Consider the following 24,411-nt stretch of genomic DNA (forward strand, 5'->3'; position numbering starts at 1 on the left):
CACGAAGGCTTAGGGAGGGATTCTCCAATCCTGACAAGGTTGGTACCCTCCTGGGGTAGTCTATAATTTAAATCCGCAAAAGCAGCTGAATTAGTTCCAATTAAACATACATGTATTTAATCTTCATGGGAAACAAGACAGTTTTAAAGTCAGCGTTGTTAGCGGGATGATTATAATATTGCCCGCTAACTCAACTAAAACTACATTTGACATTTCGCTGGTGTGAAACGATGATAGCGTTCTCGTCAATAAGACGATGCGAACTATTCACTGCTATCTTTTCCATTATTATAAATAAGGTATAATAATATTCACACCAAAAAGTAATGATTTAAAAATTGTCGTCAATAACTCCGTTGACATTATACCATTAATTTCAGAAAATTTCAAATTCAGAAGAATTTAGAATAGTTAGTGTATATTTCTTTGCTACGCCACCAAAATTTCAACCTTCCCGGACGGTTCGCACTATTACTACGAAGATCACGAACCGCTGACATATCGGCGATTGATTATTATTATTTTCCAACTTTATTATGACTAGTTACCGCATACAAATTAAGGCGTATCACTAAATCGCGGTGGGCATGCGCGTGAGCCGTTTTATGGCGGACGTAATAAATTCATGTCATCGTATCGCCGCTGGTTGGAAGTTTTGTCAACAACATTGTCTTTAACGTTTGCTTTGAGCTTATCGTACGTGTACGTTGTTGGGTTCAAACGTGGGCCACGTGGGCCACGAATTGTTAAGCTTCTTTTTAAGTGTATATACATTGTTCATCGTGTACTAAAGAATTATAAATTTATCTCAATCATTCCACATATATGTGTAATGATTAGGATAAACAGTGGATTGTTTACGAGAGTTGTTATTTATGAGCACGTTAAATCAATGAATATGTAAAAGTTTCTATGTATTTTATTATGGAAAAAGAGTCGCCATCTAAACTATCGAATTGTGACAGTAGCAGTACAAATATATGTTGTCGTCCGATGCATAAATCAACATCTTCACTTCGAAATAGAAAATTCATTCACGACAAACTCATTAAGATAATTTTTAAAATACTCAAATAAAACATGTCCGCAACGAGCTCTCTACGAGCGAAACACGAAACCACAAAAGAACAGCTGTATATCCGACATTAATAAAAACTAAACCAATTGGAAATTTGATATTTCCAAGATCGCTCGAATTACACTATCGAATTTGAGGCAATAAAAATCGTATGATCATTAGTTTTACACCGCCACCCACTGGGACTGCACCGCTAGCCGCAACGCGACAGAATCTAGACATGATCATAAATTAATAATAACATACATTTTTTATATCGAAGCAGGCATCTGAGCTGGTATAACCATAATCAGCCTAAACAACTGACTTAACAGTCTACATTACCAATAAATCCTCGATATCTAGATTTATATTCAATCTAAAGACGTGAAAGTTAAGTTTCACAATGCATCCTCTAATAGCTTGATAGCATCATTACGCCATAGTACACGAGGTGATGATAATCCTCCGCCAACGCGAACTTTTCTCACTATCTGAGGGATCTAAGATTGCGATATGGGACCGGCCCACGCGTGGCGAGAGGTCACACGCCTACGTTGCAGGTATGAAAGGGTACTTACTATGTTATGTCATTGCTTAGTTACTGATGCATACGTTATATACAACTAGCAAGCTCGGCGAACTCCGTTACGCCAATTTTCTTTGCTATAAACCTCAAGGAGCCCGAGACCTTTCCAACGAATGCAAACCCGTGGAAATCGGTTCGTGCGTTCTGGAGTTATAGCGTCAGGAAGGAAAACCCGACTTATTTTTATATAGTAGATAATTATTGTACTTGCAACAGCGCCATACACACGCTTTGCTTTGAAGGAAATCTAATCGTATTTCGTACTTCGGGCTTCGATATAAATAACATTATTTTTATGTAACAATTCAGATTAGCATATTGCGATTGCTTTACTTGCGGTGGAACGCTGTTGATATCTATTCGAGGAAAATTCACTTTTATACACAAAAAATAAATCTAATATTCTCCAACTGCCTGAACCATGCAACTTTGTGTTAACTCTAAAGTATCATTATTTAATTCGAAGCAGTCCTTGGCAACACGAGATTGGAGCGTTCAACTAAAGAAATATACGTTACTACCCGCTAGATTCCCAGCCGTATCAACCTCTAACGACCAAATCTGTCCCCGGCCGCTGGGGATTACATAGATCAGTGTCCGCGCACCCATTAACGCACGCGGGGGAGGTAAGTACTCCGCACTCGGCGTTCAAGAGCGAAAAGCGATACAAATGCCGTTGAAACCTTACTGTCTAAGAGCATTTCAACATTCTATGCCAATTAAGCTTAGCGCTGGGTGAATGCTTTGTTGTTTGTTGATACCACTAGAAAGGGCTTAAATGGAATATGAGTTAAATATTAAAATTTTATATAATTATTGGTGATGTGTTTGTTATTTTGATAACTGTTTTTATGTGATTGTTTGCTGGTCACCGGTCGCGGACTGCCAACTTTACTGAATAAGGGATGAGGAAAGGATTGATGAAGGGAATTAAAGAAAGGACGAGGAAAGGTAAGGAAAATGATACGGGCATTCGGAGCCTTCCGTGGCCGAGGCAACTATTAACATTTGAATTACCTCAGCGAAGTTTAGGATTGCAAAGTTAATAGCTAATTTCTATAGTTCCGCCCTTTAACAATTTGTTTTTATAAATACAAATCGAAAATCTGTTCGTAGCGAAACTAAAACTTCACAACCCGTACCGACCAGACCATTGTCTCATTTCACAATTCCATAGTCGCTCGTATCAAGACGCAATAGCGCAACAAATCTTAAAAACAATAAAACCGTGGATTTAGAAAGGCAATCTATTAAAGAAGTTAGAGGCCCGGCTCGTATCTGAGGGAATTCCGATAAAGCGGTCGCGTGCCAGGTCATAGGTGGGCGACATAACCGCCATGCGAGCATAAAATAATAATAATCAGCCTCCGCACACAGTCTAATCGTTTGGAACGTGTCGAAATTGATCGGAATTTTTATTCGTCGACGGTAAAAGTTCACGTGAGTTCACTATTGCCTTATCTGCGGAAGGTATATTTTAATTAGGGGCTTGACCGATGCTGTAAATTGAAAAGAAGCTTACAAATTCACTTATTTTTTTTTTTTATTTTGTAACACGCTTTGGATTGATTCACATTGAAAGCATTACTTAATAACCTGTCGCATATTTATATCACTTTGTAAATCGTGCGCTACCTTGAAATATTTCAATTATTGAATCAATAATAATAATTAAGAACACATTTTATTACTGATACCGATTTTTAATTAAGTAGGTTAATAAAACACAAAAAAGGGTATTTAATTTAGCCGCATTATTAATTAATAAAACATTAAAAATTACTACTTTTATTGAAATTCCCTTAATTAAAAAAAAATGCATCTACACAGCATCATCATTGGGTGACAACATCATCAATGACAAAAATAATGCCGATCCGAGCGCAGACGACACGCGGAGCTACTAACGGTACGCGCCTCGGAAGGTCTTGTAAATATTGACCATGTCAAACATTTTTATTGTACACCCGTAACGATACAAAATTAGCATTCCCACCGGCCCTTGCCCGTACCAAACATGTTACAAAGTATGCATACCAGCTTCTAGTAATCCACATCATTTATTATGTTAGTGGTCGTGCAATACTTATATGTAATTACATACAAAAGAACTGAACAAGAGATCTGACAATTCTGTTCAATGAACAAAAGCTAAAAAATACAAGTCAGTCAAAAAACATTTATTTTGAAATTTTATTGTTCGGCTTTCACCCAATAGTCCTTGGCAATATATAGGCTATTTTTGAAGAATTTAATCGAATCCACGCACGCACGTGTGCATGAAGTCGCGGGCACGGCTAGTATTTAAAAACTGAGTAACCTAGTTACAAGCGATTGAATTTATGAATAGGCTAGAAGAACGACATATAAAGCATAAAATCGTTTAAGATATTTTCGTATCTTAATAACCTCCAATTCGCTAATGAGTCAGAATACAGAAAGCATCGCGTGAAAGGCGAGCCGTTGTCCAGAATCGCAACCAAATATGGTAATTTTAAGAGTTTAATATATTGGGCGCCATCAGACACCTGTTAAGTGAAAATATTAGTTGCGAAATGGAGAGAAAAAAACGTCCACGGGTCTGGGGAACCGGTTGTCGTTAATTTAGCCGGAGATCTCGCCAAGTTTTCAACTAATTTGGTAGTTGTTTACGAAATACAAGGGGGCTATAAATGGCGCTGGCCCAAGGAATGTAGTTTATTTCTATTGGAGTCAATCTCAATAAAGTGGAAATCTGATTTTCAAATGCGGAGAGGCGGAAAGGTTAATGTGGTCGCGTTACGCACTCAAATTTGAAATTAACCAAGCAAGTTCAAGCGCCATAAAATCTGAACTGCCCCCTACAACACTATAATTTATTGATTTTTAACAAAACTATGCGCATAACGTTAACAAAACATGTTAAAAAAAATCGCGTCTCTTATAAATATCGTCACTTATATATCATCTTTTGAAGCAATCCATTACGAAACACAGTCCTCTTTGAACTTCAGTTTATTTTGTATTTGTATTTTGTACTGTTTCTTCATGGTGTGTACAATAAAGTATCATTTCATTCATTCATTCGTAACTCCAACATCTTAAGACCGAACTAATACCAACCAACCAACTGATCGATTACACAATACCCAAAACATATTCAATAAAAGCGCATGAATCACGCCTACGCAGAAACCGGTACATCTGCGTTAGTACGGCGACCCCATCGGAACACGCCTCTATAAATGAATGAAGATAGTCCAAGCATACGCGAAGACCATTGACTGCGACGAGAGCTCCTAACGGTGTGCTTGCATGCCATTATCGAGATTCGTGGCTCATTGATAAAAAAAACTCGACATTATTTATGACGCTCACGACTTCCGCAATCATCCGCACCTGACCGATGTCTATATATTATGAGTTTAATTAGTATAAGGTACACCTCGTGAGAACTAAGTCAGCGTTTGGAAATTTGTGATAATTAGATGCTGTGTAGATGTTTTCATTTGCGTTTATTCGACGTCTTATATAATACGGCAAATTTATGACAGTAATGTAAATAATATTTAAATTTATATTTTTGCAAACTGTCATTATAAATTGTAAAGATTTTGCATTTTAAGTACTTATTAATATCTAAATCAAGTTTTATAATTCTACATTATTATTCAAAATCCGATTGTCATACAGGCGATAAATCCTTATAAGCATTAGTTTCATTCATAGTTTTTTACTACTCTTAATACGAACGATTTTAACAAAGTTATCCTTCTACAGTGAAAACGACCATATCACCATCTGATATAATAACTTTTCACAGTTCGCCATAGATAGAGTCGCAAGCTGTAATCTCCCAGAGAAGTATACCGGAGACACTTGTCAGCCGGTTACACACACGCAAAGCAACGATAGCAACGATACCGATAGCAGCTGCAACGGCTCACGCCCGTCTAGAGACATCTTAACTTCATTTGTCAATAACTGATAAATATCCGACTGCAATGTAACACTCATGTAAGAGATGTAAAGACATAACGACGCTGACATTAAGGAAACTGTGTGTGTGTGTGTGTGGATCGTGTTATTTAAGATTTAATCCAAGGTAACACGATTTTATAGCTAAATGTTTAGGGTATATATTATTATGACTACACCTAGTTGACAACTGCTTTAGTTATTACTAGCTTCTCATCCTGGCTCTGCCCGGGTTGACCGGGATAAAAAAAAGACAGGTCACTAAGTGGAGATGCAGCTTTCTGGCGTTGAAAATTTTAATCAGTCCAGTAAATTTTCTGTGAAAACAATACAAAAATACATAAAGAAAAACAAAAGTTTCGTCTTTATAACATTAGTTAAGATTATTTACTTACTTTCAAGTCATCACACTAGATCTTCCTCTTTTTTTTAATTTTGCCTTAATTATAAGCGATGATTGGAGAGACCTTTACAAATTACGAGAACGAAGACTTAGTGTTATAAGATTAGAACTGGCAGAACGTAATTACAACACAGTTATAATATACATATATATTTATCCATATTACAATTAATAGATATTGTTTGTATAATCGTACGCTGGTTGATGTGCTTATCATAAATGTTTAAAACACATTCCTTCATCCAACGTAGACTGAAATCCGTTCTTCAAAACAAGATTAAACTAAAATTCAGCAAATAATAAAAAAATTAGGGTTTCGGGTCACTGCCGAACTCGCCAAGATGTACACTCACCATACTACGTATCCACTCCTAAAATCTATCAAGTCCCTCAGCAGAAACGATAACAGTTATCCGACCACAGAGTCTACCATTGCCCGTAACACATTCAAGTCTGCACCTAAACCAGCCGTGTGAGCAAAACTAGCTCTAGTGACCATCATATGCACACCACATCCGGTACAAATTTCGACAAGCCATCGGCGCTGTGGGAGCGCCTCCGTTCACAGCTCCCGACGAAACCCGTTTGATTTCGCGATAGCGGATATTAAATCAGTCGGCTATAACTGATTGATGAGTGATTAAGCGTGTGATCGATGTACAATTTATGCGACGGTTGCGGCCATTAAATTAAAGTGATAGATATGATCAATTAGCCCGCGAGCCGTGTTCGCGCTGCCGATGGGAACCGCCGATCTGCGGCACCGTTGCTTGACATGTTTGTGATGAGAAATTTGTATCGAAACACATCGTCTGGTTTATATTGGGTGCAGTTTTAATGAGGTAGATTCGAAGCCCCCATTGCGGTCGGTCATCGAAATAAAAAAGATCATGAAGATGATAAAATTCAATATGAAATACTGCCGTTCTTTCAAATGAATTTTGAAAATTCATTTCATATAAAATCTTATTTGATTTGATTACAAATAATGCTCGTTACCCATGCATCACATCACCATCACCACAAACTCCCAAGGGGCAACTCATCACACTCCCCTAACAGCACGCAAACCCAATAAAGCCATGCGACACTATCTGGAGCTGACGTCACTCCGTGCGCCGTCCGCTGCCCACATCGGTACGCGTCGCACGCAGAAATCATAACATAAATACCGTCACATGTCGATGCTCATTGAACAATCGCAAGTGTAACACGCGAGCTACAACGCGTCACATAATGCACTTCAATTGTTCCTCCTTGCAAATAGTAATTGGCTACTTATTCGAGTCCGATCGTATCGCCGGATTTATAATGAACGTTTTAGCAATATTCGATTTTGATGATGATTTCTTTTTAAGACTTAAATGTATTTACTATACGTAATTCTGTTCTATATGAATTACCACATCAAAGTTCATCTATAGCCTATAATAATAATATTATAAAATTGAAAAGTTTGCTTGTTTGTTGAAATAAATTGTTTTTAATTGATTGTAACAAAAACAATAAAAACCCAGCGAATCATATTATATTCTTAAATTTGAAATAAGAACTAAATAAATAAAGTCGAAAATACTAAATCGAATGTCTTGTCCTCTATTGTAAGCAGATAACAATTACATATAAAACAAAATAGACGCAAGTTTAACCTCGCAGGTCACAAGTACGAAGGGAATGCATCATCCATTCGTGCAGTATTAAGTCATAAGTTATAACTCATAACATCACGTGAGCCGCACCATCCGCGTAGGAATGGCTGAATTTCACCCGCACACACGCGCGCCGCGCACGCGCACGCCTGCGCCTGTGTGCATTTCCGGTCGCATCTGTGAGTGATCGAGTCCGATGTCCAGCGTATGTACGTCACTCACGCTAATTGCAACCTTATCGCGTCTCAATTTGAGCTTACATCTGAACGTTGTGTAATTTGACGTACTGAATAGCGAATCGTTATGGAATAAAATATAACCGGGTAGAAACGCATCTGCATAATGACTTAATTACAAAGTAATCCCGGTTTTCTAAATGGAGTAACTGAGGCTTTATGAGAGTCACCTGATCGGTCTTCTGAGGTAGTTGCATCTTTGTTTACAGTTAAAATCTCATTAAGGAAATCATATGTAGTTGTAAATATAACGGAATTGAACATTAATAAATACATATCGAAAATTTTTATTTTAAATATAATTATTTGAATAGTATCTTCACGTTACTGCATTATTAATTAGTAAATTCGAATATTCTCTTAAACCTTTATTAAAAAATTAAATCATTTACGAAAATTGGTCATACAGGATAATAAGAGAAAGCAAAATATTAAAACGACAAGAATCAACAAAAAAAGCAGTAGATACTGAAACGGTAGAGTATCATACAAGCAGAACTCTAATATACATTTCAGCGCTCAAAGATATTTCAGAATATCGCGATACAGACGTCTGGACATGTACAGACTATAATTACACCCATTTCAGACACAATAAAACAATCCGAACTATGTCTGTACATTCTAATTACGCCCGATACAGTGGTCCGTGCTAAGGTATGCGGCCCTCGATGTATAAAATCGGATTGAATACATATTGTACACGATAAATATAAGGATTTCCACGTCACAAAGATTTGAGAAATTTTTAAAGAATAAAAAAAAAAATTGATCACAAGGCAGGATTCGTACACGCGTTTTTTTGCCAAACTGTAGTAACGCCTAAGCTAGGCGGCTCTTTAAACATTTCTTAAAAAGCATTTGAACGCTATAAAACTGATATATTATATTGTTCACAAAGAGTTTTATCATTGTGCATTAGTAAACGCCAGTTGTCTTACATTTCCTTTAGATATAAGACTGCCATTTTAGCTTTAGGTAGATTTTATGCTAATTTGTAAAAAAAAATAATTGGTATAAAGATGACGAGTCAGTTTGTTTGAATGAGCTTTAGCTTTCATCGGTACTTACATACGTGACCATTGAGTATTAGGTTACATGTGTACCTCGGTCGAAGCGGGGACGAAACGCTAGTTATAGGCATTCACTTATTTTATCAATCGACTTCAAAAAGGAGGAGGTTATCAATACAACTGTATCTTATTGTGTTTGTCACCTCATAATAATATTTTACTAGGTGAACCGATTTATACGATTTTTTTTTTTATTTGAAGCTCGATCCTGCCATGTGGTCAAATTTAAATTTGGTATGGTTTTGACAAGGCCTTTCTTTCTGTTTTTCGGTAAAAATAATATAAATACCGATGTACAATCAAAGCTTATTTTTACAAAGTGTTTGTAAAAAAAAAACATGAAAATTTTACGATTGATTTTCCGATGTCGTTAAACAACCACCAACAGCAAATCGTAACTACCCAAAACCATATCACCCCGCATAATAACCCACAACCTCTATGTATAAGAGCCAACAATGAGAATACAAGCCAACGACAAATCTCAATAATATTCTTTGAGCATTCAATCGCGACATATTTACCTTACATACAATACTAAAATGTAGACGCGCGGGCGGTGCGCGTGCGACCATCTAATTACCGCACTCGTGTCTAGTGAGACGGCCCGGCGCGAATCTATTCTGCCAAGGAGGCTGCGCCCACGCCGCCTACAGCGCGATCACGGTATAAATATGTGATATTGGTGCCATCTTCTATTTTATGTGGATTTTGTTAAGATAATGGGTATAACTACATTGTAAATGTAAAAATGAAGTTTGATTGTTTGTCTTTCTTTCGCGTCGCATCGGAGAGATTTTATGATATGGTTTTTAAATATGGAGATGGTTAGGAAGCTAGAGAGTGACGCAGGCTATATTTTAACGAGCTGAAACACGTAATTCCCATGCGAATTTCGTATATATAATATGTACATAAATCATAATCATAAATTTCATTATGCTAATACATCAAAAAAAAAAATAATTGTGAATCCTACTAATTATTTAGTATTATAATACCACATTTTCTAAAAAGATAACTAGATATTAAAACGTACGATCTAATATTTTAATGGACAATATCCACAGTGATACCGAAACAAAGCTATAAAATTAGGCAAAGCGTTATTTTATCGTACAAAAGGGATACCATAACTAGGTATTCGATCGTTAAAATCTTTTGTCCTCTTTGCTCTTTTATTTTTGTGTACTATTAAAATGATGACAACAATATAAACAACACAATTCTTTTATGTATAAGCATTCTACATATTTTTAAAAACATACGAGCTATCGGAGATTTGAAAAACATTCTACTCTTTTTGAAATGTTCGAATTTGATTGATGTACTATTTGTAATTCAGTTTTTGTTAGTCAAATTGTGTTTCAGTTATTCCGCTAATTACAAGATACACCAATATTGTACAGAAGTCCTACTTCTTATCTACTTATAACATAAGTCTTAATGCTAATTTTATTTATATATTTATTACGTCCTAAAGAAAAAGTAAATAATGCAAAACCACAGTATAACATATAACATATAACCTACAATATACATTAGCTACGTATTCATTTCCATATATGTACATATATATTCAGACGACAAAACACAAATCGCTTTATAATAACAGCGACGGGGAGGCGATCGCTTCGTTGCATAAACAGCACAGCAATTGCAATTCCAACTATGTATTAATGAAACGATAACAAATCCCGCGGCATCGCGCAGGTACCTATCTCAAATTTTGCAAGGCGCCCACACCCTACTCTGATATTACAACACTTCATCATACGCGACTGGCATCAACAGAATTAAATTCAAAATCCCACAAATGCAATCCCATAGAACTAGACAATAAAATTTGAAGCAGGTAGAGCCAGCTAGCCACTCGTCTTTTGTTCGGAAACTTTCAGAGCCGTCAGCGAGTCTGCCAGGTGTCCATTGTGCCCGGATTTCTATGAAATTCCCAGAAATCGACGCGTTTGTTGCACATGTGCTTGTAAATGTACCTGCGATAGTAAAATCCTTTGTAAAATATACCTACGTGAATAGCTTCGAAATATTTCTAAAGGTTAGTCGACCATTGAAAACGTCTGTGGAGACTTTATGGACGTTTTTAAATTACTTTTGTTAAGTATTAATAAAAGTCTCTTTATATTTTATGTTACGCTAAATTTCTTCTCGTTTAGAGAGGAAGTGGATAAAATTGAAAAGATGTTAATGCACGCCGCAAAAAATATCATACAGGAAAATGAAATAGCTAATACGTCAATAAATCCTAGAATTTATGGCACGATTTTAATTTACTGTGAGAAATATGAAAAAGCAGGCAGCATATCCGTTTTCGATTCGCAATAAAGTTAATTATAAAAATTTACTCATCTAAATGTATTCACGCTTCATCTTCCATTACATATATAATTAATATAAGAAGCTATTTTCAACAACAATAGCATAAAGCTTATGTTATAGGTATTGTTTTTGCGGCAACAGATTTTTGTAAAATGTGACAGTTACGACTGGTGACATACAGGTGACAGACATACAGACATACGGACAGCAAAAGTTTCAGTAATAGAGTCTCGTATTACCTTTTAGGTATGGATCCTTAAACACGAAGAACACACCAATACATAGATATTATATAGACCGACACATACACCCATAATATCAGAAAACTTAACATTTACAACAAACAGTAAGAAGGTTACCTACCTTTGCCCGTCGGCAAAATAGCACGTACAATGGCAACATTAGCACCAGCGCAAACGCCAGAATCACTACATGTAGGCGCGCTCAAATGTCACGTAACCGTATCCAATCCGATGCATGCACACCTCGCTGATAGCTGTGGTAACGAGACACCACGGCCAGCCAATGACCCCGTGTGCACGGGACCACACGTTGCTTATTAAGCCGAGTATTGATTCATTAATGAACAATTATGTGAAATCACTCGATCGTACACTTAAAAACTTCAGGTAGGTACATGTTTAAATTCCAAATACTTTACTTAAAACACTGTTTATAAATGAGTAGCACTCATTTGATTTGGACATTAAATGTAAGTGATTTTCAATTAATGTTGATTGGCAGGATACTTTAAAATCTATCGGTTAAGGCATTGCCATTAGTAAATAATATAAACATGCTCGCAAGTCAGTCAGACGTTCGAGTTGTTCCAATTTCGCTAAAACTTCGAAAACAAAATCAGCTCAACAGCTCTTGACCTAAAAGCTGCAATTTGCGCAAATAGGTCAGTGTCTAGATAATCTTCGTGTTTTGATAAAATAACACAAAACAAAAACCTACATCGGTATCTATAATTTCAATGAGTTCAGCAATTAAATTGAAGAGAAATATATGTTTTGATCTAAGAAAGCAGGTTATATTCATTTCTAGGCAAATATTTCCACTGTCTAGCAGCAAAGTAAGTAGCAGAACAGTAATGGCTACGTTAGTTAGGAAGTCAAGTTACGCTTATCAATTTTTCTACTCGTTCACACCACCAGAGCTCGAAACGGTGAAGGAGAACATCGTGACCAAACCCGCCTGTCATAACATAAGCAGTTCGACGACATGTGACTTCCGCCAACTTGGACAGTGAGGTAGATTATAGCCTGAATCCTGAGGGACGCATCCTGCAGTGGCAACATATATGGCCTGAATCCTCATAGATGATACGTGTCCCTGTAGTGGAACAATATATGGGCTGATGATTGATGGTTCATGTTTTCCATCATCGAAGGTTGGTCACACACCTTGGTCTTCCAAAACCGGCACCACACCTCCAACATCAGTCTGCATTAAAAGCAAAACCAAATGCGTGGAAAATGAAGCGCAGACGGACGCTGACGATCATTTCGCGTTAGTGATTACGATAAGCATCAGTTTAAGTGTCAATCCGACACGAGAACATTACACCGACACGTCATTACAACACGTTTCCCATGGGCTGCTTTCCTGTTTGCAACAATTTAATGATTCAGATTACAATTTTAGTTGCAAACGAGATGACATAATACAAAAATGATCTTTTAAAGGAGCTCAATCCTAATTTATACGTCATAAATGAACAAGACTAGCAATGAATTTTATGGTACGATTTTTATGAATGGAGACGGTTTGCAGGCTGCAGAGTGGATAGAAGCTATGTATAACCGCAGTAAAATATCTCCTTTTCTCTTTGAATATCTATTGTGATCGGTAATTGAATCACTCCGAAATTTATTAACTCCGGTAGATAGTGCATATTTAAAACAATACTGTTTGGTCATTAGAGCTAAGACGCGGTATGCAGCTAGTTAGTTGTTATTAGAGTCTTCATAGTTCTTATTCTCTTCATCTCTTTTATATATAAATAATCATTCGTTTTTTGTTTCTAATTCTCTCGTCAGGAAAAAGTTATATTTTCTCTGATATTATCCGCCAAAAAAAGATTTAATTTTTGTAGCTTAGGTATACCCAACGGTTCAACCGGAGAGATTGGTTGAATATAAAAAAAAACTGTCTCTGTAACAGTGGATCGGAGAATCAGATACGCAAAGGGTTAAATACCAACGAACGAGTGTACCCTTCAACCATCGCGCATTCCAATCAATAAGCGGCCGCAACTGTTTCATTTCACACCCAAACTACATTCACTGAACAACAACGAACTGCATGAAAATTCAACGGAGAACTAGAAACCATAGTACAGTAGAAATCACCAATGGACAAACTTGCATATATATACAAAATTTAATTAAATTACTATGTTTTTATTAATTATGTTTGCCAATAACGAGAATAATATACATTCGTCGTTGAGCGATGCATTACAAAACAGCACATTGTAGGTATTTTTGCAAGTACTAGTATTTATTTTTATCTTGTAATTTTGGTGCGTTATCCATCCTATCCTGCTAATCCTACTCATATTATAAATGCGAAAGTGTGTGAGATGTGTGTATGTTTGTTTGCTCTTTAACGCAAAAACTACTGAACCGATTGCAATGAAATTCGGTACGTAGAAAACTGGACAACTGGAATAACATATAGGCCACTTTTCATCCCGATATTCCTACGGGATACGGAGAGTACGTAGAGGTAATAATTAACAAAATATTGTTTTTTATCAACCTCCAGACCATAACGTATCTCAACCATCTTTCAGTACTGAATGCTAAATAACAATTCCGATTCGAGATTCGTGGTATTTTTTTTTAAATAATCTCAACAACATAACAACTAGATGGCCATTCCAATAAACGAATAGAATTTAAATTCGGAATTCAAAATTTGAATGTGGAACAAAACGCCATTTCGGTACAGGCTACATATTTTACAATGTCGATGACAGCTCGCGCCGTTCGCAATTTGACAGGAACCAATGTTGGCGCACGTACAGACAGAACTGGAATGCAGAAATAGATGTGTCGTGCGTGCGATGACAGGCTTATTATGTAACGGGTAAAGATCGATACACACTGGTAATAGAACTAAATTCACGTTTACTAAAGAGTGCGATAGTTCGTGTGGATGCTTCGGATGTATTTAATTTATCTACAGAATGAAAGTAGTATATAGGAATGTATATACAATGTTTTGTGATAAAACATTCAGAAACATTAAAAGTTGTGTACATAAATTGTTTACAATTTTTTTTTGTCGGTTACATTATGACACATCTAGAAAATAATAAAAAATGCTAAAATAAAGTTCAAATCTCTAAGGGTCACAGCTTATCAGTAAGTTGTAGGATAAAACTGTCTAGAATGTAGGGTAGTATAGAAAGCTTATTAAGCCAATAGCATTACATAATCTGGTCAACAACTTTAATACATTTTGTTTTAAATACTCTAAATGAAACCCGTGACTCATTTGATTTGGACATTAAATGAATTTATTTATCGTTATTTTCTATTACTATTGATTGACAGGACATTCTAACTTCTATCGATTAAGGCATTGCCATTAGTAAATAATATAAACATACAGACTTTCGAGTTGTTCCAATTTGTTCAAATCTATATAAAACATACAACAATCGTGAAACGCATAACGCAACGGTGTAATCAAATAAATGATTTCACAATAAAACACGACACACGCTAATCGGCTCAGCCAGTGTCCTGACGCGAAATTGGATTCGCGCAGATTTACGAGTGATCATATTAATTCAGACTGAAACGTGATGGATGCAACTCCCGAAATAACTATCAAAGTGATCGTACCAAAGTCTCTGGTAATATATCATTAATATTATACATTATTATAGCTGAACGACTGACTACTTGTGTACTTGGAATTGCTTGCGTCAGAGACATATTGTTTTATAACATTATTGAACTGTGGTAGTTATCTACAAGTTAAATATTTAATTTAAAAATATGATACATAAATTTATTTTAAACTAGCTTTTCGCCCGCGGCTTCACCCGCGCAGTCACGCGCAGTCATAGTAAAAAAGTCAGTTTCCGGGAAAATCTATCCTATACCCTTTCTCAGGCCTCTAAACATCTGAATTTTCGTTCAATTGGTTCAGTGGTTAAGGCGTAAAGATACAGACAGATGGAGTTACTTTATAACATACACTTTTTCCAGGCAAATATATAAAATTCTGACTCGTTTAATCCAAATCATATTAAATGAATTCTTTACAAATTATATATATCCAAATCCATGCAACTTTGCATAATGAATGTAGAGTTGTATTAAATTGATCTAGTTTTAGGCAATGATAAATTGAGCTTTTTCAAATATTTATTAACATGTAAATGTCAACTAATCATAATTGTAAATGTACCAGTTACGAACTCAAATCAACGGCAATTAGGGCAAACGATAATATTACATATATACAATATACATGTATATAGGTAATATCTATATAATATATACATTTCTCAAACACTTATCTATAAACATAAATTAAGCATTTACTAGTAATAAAACAAATTGAACAAGGCTAAATCTCTCACCTAAAATCACTATAAATACTCAAGAAAAATACCATACTTAAAACTATGACGTATTATCTATTTATAGATCAAATGAAATCTTTTTTGATAATTAACGAACTGATTTTTTTATCGTGGCCGATTTCTAACTACCATCAGCTACCATTAAAATGCAATACCATAAAGTACCAAGCTCACGATCGAAATAAACATATTTAGTAAACACATTAATCACGCAATGTAACCGCAGCGCAATACAAACTAATTATATCATTGCATGATCGATGTTCCCAAAATAACAATCAAAGAGATCGTCTAAAACAAACCGCGGGCTCATTATGTTCCGTATCGCATCCATTAAGGTGGTGTCGCTGGCTTAACCTCGTCAAATTGTAATGACTGTACTTATCAAGAAGCATTCTTAAAACGTGTAGCCTAGAGGTCATGAGCGGTGAAACATAACATAACATGTAAAATGTATTCACATAACATATAAAGAATCGGATATTTTAAATACAGAACGTCACTAACAAATTTTATCGCTCGACGCCTATTACAAGCACCTAAACGTTAATTTTACAGCGCTCCCTTAATTGTCTTGTCACCAAACCATAAACACGATTTTACAAAATTATGATAACGCGCGTTATCGCACCGAGCGTGTTTCAAAAAAAAAACCGCAATAATATTAAGACGAGCAAATCGGTTGCGAGGTTCGAGGCGGGCCGTTTGATGCACCATTAATTATATTCACACCTTCGCCGCTCCGTTTTGGGTTTTAGGTTTTTTACGCGACGTTCTTGGAAAGATGGCGGCGCGCGGCAAAAAGAGCAAGAGTCGGGGCGGCGGGATGCCGTGCCCACGTGACATGCGGACACGCTCGCCGGCTCTTGCTTTTATTTCACAAACAAAACGCTTTGTTGGACAACCGTTTTGTGATTCTCGTTTAGTTTTATATCTGTGAGCTTTAACCACATCCTCTCCTTATACTAGACGTAGGTATGCGAGTAACTAAAAAAATTCCACGAAATCTTCGAATAAAATTGCCTTTACACAGCGTCGCGTCCAACGTCTTACGGACAATTTATCTGTAATCTTTATGACATCATCATCTAAACCGGCCGAATTGTGATTTTATCAATTATCACCGTATTCTCAGCGGCCATAACGAGCCGAATGTTCGCAACGCATAAAATTATGTGTAACCTGATGATCCGCGCGATACGAGGCATATAGGTATTTCGGGAAATTCCGAGACATCGACACGACAAAGGCTGGATTCTCTGAAGGAGTAACTGAGGCATGTTTTTTTAACGATGGTCGCGAACAAACATTTCACACTTAAGAATGTTATACATTCAAGCACACGTTCGAAGCTTTCTTGGTAGCGTAGGCTTTTTAGGCTTTTATTTTTACACCCGTAAAGCGTAGTATGGGCCTTGTACAGAGACTGAACAGAAAAATTCCAACTGTGAGGTTTTTAAATAAGTATAACGAAACAATTTCAATACAGCCTTGGATTAAGAGATAATCCTATGCTATACCGTATCGATGTATTAAACATCCGGCACGATTTAATTAATTTTGCATTAACGCCGCCCCCGTGCGGCTGGGTAGCTCGAGATTTTAAATCTCAATATAATCCATCCACTCTGAAATTAATTTTAGGTTTGTCATAACTAAGATCATTATCGACTCACATTAATTTAAAAAGTCTCGATTGATCGATACAAAGGTAATCTCACCTCATATATTTACTTTTGGAGATCGAAATTTTTTTACGGAACTACTGGACGGCTTTGAAGTAAAGATTTTTTTTTTTATATAGGCATTAAGTCTGGGCAACATATGGCCTATATCTATACCTAATACCTAATTTTATTGAAAACCTCCACTCGCTCACGTTCAAATTAACGCGTACAAAGTCGCGGGCACCATCTGGTCATTTATATTTCTGCATAGTATTATTTAATATTTGCAACATACGATAGCAATCTATGTAACAATAGACAGAACAGTAAAGTAAATTATTACACATACATACACATACGCAAATCAATAAGCCCATAACTGATATCGAGCGTGAAACAAAAGCCGGCCACAATGCCCGGGCAATGCTAATCACGGATGCTCAGCCGATCGGCACGGCCGGTGGTGCGTGCGAGGTCGACGGACTGCACGCTCTGATGCTGTGCCCGCGTAGACAGCACGTCTTGCCTGATTGGTATCGAATGCGCTATTACTTACGCGCGACTTTGCTTGTGCGGTGATTGTTTTTTCTGGGATTGAAAGTTGACTGTCACTTTCTTTTATCAATCTATCTATCCATTTATCTATTTATCTCTACATCTAACTATCTAACTTATGTATCTATCTATAAACGTCTGTAAAAAGTTGAACCATCGAGGCGGATTATTGCATATACTGGAGACACGTTTCCTCTTCCTCACTTTTCCCCGCCCATTCCGTCTTTCCAGTTGTCAATCCTTTCTTTATCCCTTAGCGGGCAGCGCATTTGAAGGGGCACTACCTCTGCGAATCTTCTTGGTCTGTTGTGATAGCTAACCATCAGGCGAACCACCAGCACGCTTATGGCATTAAAAAAACATCATACTACGCTGATACAATATGAAGAACGGATTAACTACAAACAGAATCTATCGTATTTATTGTGTTAGTATGGATGGGCTGTGGAGTAGTATAACCCGGTTAGGTTAGTTTTATATAAAACGCAATAAAAACGTGAATTCTAGATAATCTACCAGCTTGCCAACAAATAAAAATGAAAACGAAATTAGAACAAATAAAAGCACTAGAAATAGATGACCCAATAACAAATTACATATATAATTAAGGATCAACAATAAAATCATTTATATTATACTATACCTTAAAGCATATATTATAATGTAAAAAATACACTAAAACACTTTGATAAAAAACGCGACATATATCCACCCTCACCTTCATCACATGCAGGCCAGTCTCTACGCGCCAAATACAAAACACGAGCTAAACACCGAATTACAATGATTACGCTACATCGACGAGCTGCCATCCCGTCAGTACCAGATGCGAGAGCAGTTATCTATTTACGTAAAGTGTACCAGTGGAGCGGACGCAATAACCATCCTCTGGCCGTGCTGTGACGCGCTTCCGACACACGACGGAATACCTAAATCCCGATTTCCTTGGAAAACGAGCAACATCTGGCACTTGGGTTTCCTAGAGAGTTTCGGTAATATCGTCTCCGTTATTACGCTTTCAAAACACATGTTTGTATAGGGCTAGCCTACGCTTTGAACTGTTTAAATTCCTACTCAACGGGATAATTAAATAAAAAATGTAAGTTATACATTTTCTAAAGGCGCATTAACTAATCCCTATAATCTCTGTATGCTTTTACTATAAAACAAATAATCGTCATTAAGTGGTCAGCAGAGCTCGCCACCAGCATCCTGGTTGCGTGTCGTGACGCATTACGTTATATAAATGCGAAATTATTTCACTAATTGCCATAACTTACGCGTTTCCATGCCTCAATTACCAACTCAATTACTATTTAAAACTTGGCATCTACCTATATTCACGTAATGATTTCTCAAATACGGTCAACCTAAATCATACCGACTATTTTTAAAATAGGCGTAAATATATAGAGAATAAATATAAAAATTCTAAATCACATAAAATACGTATAAACTATCTATGGCCTATACTATTACTATATATATGTACAGCAATAAACGTCGCAAAACAAAAACTGAAACGATATAATATTACAAATTTCTACGTGTGAGTTGATTGTCATTGCTCATATCCCAAAAATCACACTAATATTATAAATTTGAAAGTTTGTTTGTGTTGCATGCTTGTCCGTCAATCTGAAATTACAGAACGGACTTTGATAAAATTTGGTATACAGACATATGAGCTGACTTGGGTGATAAGATACTTTTTATTCCGATTAAATGCTCCCTTAGGATAAAATCAGAATCTTTATATCCAATCGGAGCCTAGTAAATAATATAAATAGTATCCTCTGACAAAAGGGACCTTTGCTAAAATAAAAAAAAAACTTGGTTTAGATTGAATATAATAATATTCCTAGTTTTAAAAAACCGGCTTTAAGTAAACTAAATGGTCTCACTTGCTCTTTTACAGCGTAAACGTGGGGAATCTATTGAAACCTGGTGATCTTAACATGAATTCAGAATAACCACATCAAATTATTATATTGTCACCGATCCTAGATAAGTGTATAAAGTTTGAATTGAATTGGTCCATTCAAAATGGGTGATAATCGAAGAGTTGACTACATACAAACATACAGGTGAAGCTAATAAAAGCATGTGAAAGTTTAAGATATAAATAAAAACCAACCTTTACGTAGTGGCAGCAGCGTAGGCTTCTTATTCGACGCAGACATCATATGTCGTTCGAATCTCATTGGCAGATTGGCTCCGTTACATGCCTGCAATGTGAACAATGAATTGTATGTTTGCATATTCCTTAAATTATCTATAACGGAAACCACTATAACAAGTAAAAATGGGATGGAAACTAAGATATAAAGTTAACGCTTAGGTGATCCAGACGTTCTTTCAATTAATCCTATCCTACTAATATTATAAATGCGAAAGTTTGTGAGGATGGATGTATGTGTATGTTTTTTACTCTTACACACAAAAAAACTACCGAACCGATTGCAATGAAAATTGGTATGTAAATAGATGGACAACTAGAATAACACACAGGCAACTTTTTATAGCGCTATTCCTACGGGATACGGAATAACGCGGGTGTAACCACGGGGCGCAGCTAGTCAAATATAATATTTCACGACTGTCATCAATACAAATAGTACCTAAACTACAAAATCCACGTAACACTAACTGTAGAACCACATATACTCAACAATATTTTTAGAGAGCTATAAAGATTCTTAACAACACTGCTCCATCTACATTTTAATCTAAATTTAAAACAACTATTAGCCAAATAGCATTTATAACAACAGCATCAACTACCGATCAATAATGCATTTATTAAATAATAACAACCATATATAAGATTCCTTATGAAAAACATAGAACTGATCAAAAGTAAGGTTAACAAGCTATGCTCATGACACACAATAGCAAATGCCAATAACACATTTGTCATATTCGCATTGCACATGGCCATCATTCCTTCACGTATTGTCATTTCCGCATATCATAAGATACAAACACAAATGTATCGTTAGCTGGAGCGACATCGCTCCCTTAATACGTACCTACCTGATTAAAAAGTATCCAATGTGATAATACGGACTATAAACCTACCTCGAAAAAATATCGAATCATTTTTGTGTGAATCAGTAACAAACATACGTTTATCCATTCTTAGAAACCTTAACTATGCATTTAAAGTGTATCATTTAAGATCAACTAGTTTAGGACATTGTGGATTCGCTTGCTTGAACTTGATCGTGTGCCCGCTGTCACCTGTTAAAACTAACGAGGACAAATGGCAAGCAGAAAGAGAATTTGAGGGATCGCTTCATGAAAACGCAACTACAAATCCGCTCCACACCGACCCGTAATCGGGTCAGCAGACAGATCATCAACCGTAGCGCCATATCGAGCGCAGATTGACCGAAAACGAACTGCTTTTTGCCTATATACGACAAGTGCATAGAAGGCAAGCACTATCTATGCTACATAGTACATAGCTATTCCCACAGCAATGAATTAAATAATAAAAAGCAGTCCCCAGTGCGCCGGCTGTACTTGGGCACGATTTAATAGCTGCGTGTCAATCTCTCAGCGACCTTAAAAGGGATGTGGAGAAAAAGGGCAAAATGATATGTCAACGAGAGAGCGTGTAGACTGTGGGTGTAGGGTGTGCACGCACCACTCTCGGTATATTATAACTTTTTTATTATTTCTGTGAGACACATGCCGGCATGTAAGCGGACGCGGGTGTGATTGAATTTGAGAAAGGTAATTATTTGCTTTAGGTAGCGCGTGTGAGAAAAGAGATTAAATTTTTGTACTCTTCATTAGTAGTACAAAAAGAGAAATGTATGATGTAAATAGATCTATAAATGACTTCAGGAAGCTACATCATTTAGGCGTGTTACCTATATGAACGATATTTAATTTTGATGTTGATATTTAATTCGATGTTTAGAACATTTAGTTGTTTCTTGCTTACGGCTTTACTTATATCATACAAAGCAGCGACTAAAAATAGTATTACAATATTATTTAATGAATATTATCTTACACAACGATCTACACAACCTAATTAAGTTTCAACACAAAAAACTAATCATTCAAGTCAAGTAAGGAGATCTCTGCCATCATAGCCACCCTACAAGTAGATAATAGATGCAAACAGACACCGGCTCGTTGGCCTGTACAAACGGACAAACAGGCAAACACACAAACAGCGTCTGTTTGCCCGGCGCGCACAATATTTGAGCACAATTTGAAGGTACGACGCGTCCGCCCAATTAGCGGCTAGAATCTCGGCGACATTTCGGGACTGGGATATTCTTAAACAAACAAATAAACATACCAACGTGACTCTTGTACTTGGTGGACGATTATTTTTCGGTACATAAGAGTGTTGGTACGTGGTGTCTGCTATTTGCTCTCAGTGAGAACGTCGAAAGTTTGGAAGTTTTAATTTATTTTACATAAACTACAAATGACAAGGGATAATTTTATTTACCGATCCAGATACAACAAAAATATAAGGTTATATGATATAGAAAGCAATAGTATGAACGAAAACAAACCACTATTCGATAGGAAAGCGAATATACCTACTCTATCGCACCGCGGAAGGCGAGTACCCCCCACACGACTCTACTAATTAATACCCAAGCGTGGATACACACTGGACATTAACAAACTAACGGATATATTTATACGCGAGCTGTAGAAAGCGCCAGCCGCACTATATACGGCTTTGCTCGCTTCCAAGTTTCAAACGCAAAAGGCTTTCACATACAATATTAATACACCATAATTATAAACTCAGAAGAAGTATCTTATGATAACTGCTATACTTATAAGACCGTTTAATTAATGTTGTTATCGTTTTGTGTCTTGAATTTGCTGTTGTGGCAGAATAGATGAATAGATGGAATAACTCTTTATATATTTATATAATATTTATTAAAAGTTAGGTTGCAATTCTTACGAGTCTCGTAACAGCTGTAACGAATTTCGCAACACGCAACATTTTCCCACCAATATCTATATTTTTTTTTGTGTCATAGCGGACAACTGAGCTGGTGGTTAGCCTGCATTACATTAAAATGAAACAGAAGAGAATATATCAAGACATCTGTTATAAAAATTACCGCGACGTTTTGAACACCCCTCCCTTAATAAAAATGTTTAAATTTCTAGCATTTAATTACTTATTACAGCATCGATATAAATAATATTTAGTTCATGTTGCATGATAAGATTATCTTAAAGATAAATACAAAAATAGAACAAAAAATGCAGTACATACAAGATTAATTAAAAACTGAGTTGTTATTTGTATTTTATTTCCTTATAAAACAAGGAGTGTCATTGTTACTCTACTAACCTTTGGGTTCTTATTAAAAACTTAATAAATAGATAAAATTATCAAACCTTCACAATTACACGTACAAACCGTCAAGAAAATCCAAGCAGCCCATATCGAGCATGTAATTAAGCTCCGCTTAAAAGCGCCAGTTAATAAAAATACCTCCATGTAGGCATAACAAAGCATTTATTTATGTGCACGGCGAGCGGCTCAGTCGCGACAAAGGAGCCACTCTAAACGGACGTGTCGCGCTGCCGTGTCAGACATAGCGACACGGTTTTGCTCTTGCGCCCGACATTTTTGTTACAATACCCGTTTTTCACGGCCGCTTCTCGCCTTTGCCGGAATTTAAACGATCGATTTTCAAGTTGACTCGACGGGAAGTAGTGTTTTGCTATCGGGTTGACGTGCGGCGGTTTAGTTTTCGAATGTAAGAATTAAAACGACCGACATCTTTCTTATTTATGCTGCAAGCGACAATGATAGTCAATGATGTAGTCAATAAAGTAGGTGAAGTGAGATGTCTAGGCATTACGTGTATCGTCTTGCCAATGAAAATTTTATAGAAAACTAGTAGGAAAGCGGTTTCCGATACCGGAGGACTACTACTAGAAAATCAAAACCTACGTAATCTACTATTAAGGTCTACTTCTATTATGTTTCGATTATCTTAATAAAACTGGTCAACGAAATTTTATTATGCAACTAGCTTTCGCCCGCGGATTTACCCGTGTGGAATTAGGATATTTACAAATGATTTAGAGATTATTCCTGTCCAATCATGTCATATTTATTTATTTATTTATTTATTTATTAATTATGAATTTCCAACAAAGGACACAGTTCACATTTACAAAAAAGCCTGGCACATTCATTGATTACTGCACCTTCAATTATAGGAAATTACAACATTCTCGTTAACGTCAAGTGTGATAGAACAATAA

General features: G+C 36.3%; 1 protein-coding gene across 1 annotated transcript in view; it reads right to left on the bottom strand.

Annotated features, from left to right (window-relative positions):
• Positions 1 to 24,411, bottom strand: part of LOC119840148 (bone morphogenetic protein receptor type-1B-like) — a 90,656-nt gene that overhangs the window by 21,051 nt on the left and 45,194 nt on the right. Inside the window, exon 3 of the mRNA XM_038366660.1 lies at positions 20,273 to 20,363. Within this exon, the coding sequence (XP_038222588.1) occupies positions 20,273 to 20,339 (67 nt within the window). The 5' untranslated portion in view covers positions 20,340 to 20,363. The remainder of the gene's footprint in view (positions 1 to 20,272; positions 20,364 to 24,411) is intronic.

Source organism: Zerene cesonia, chromosome 5 (genome assembly GCF_012273895.1).
Source record: "Zerene cesonia ecotype Mississippi chromosome 5, Zerene_cesonia_1.1, whole genome shotgun sequence".
Classification (NCBI taxonomy): domain Eukaryota; kingdom Metazoa; phylum Arthropoda; class Insecta; order Lepidoptera; family Pieridae; genus Zerene; species Zerene cesonia.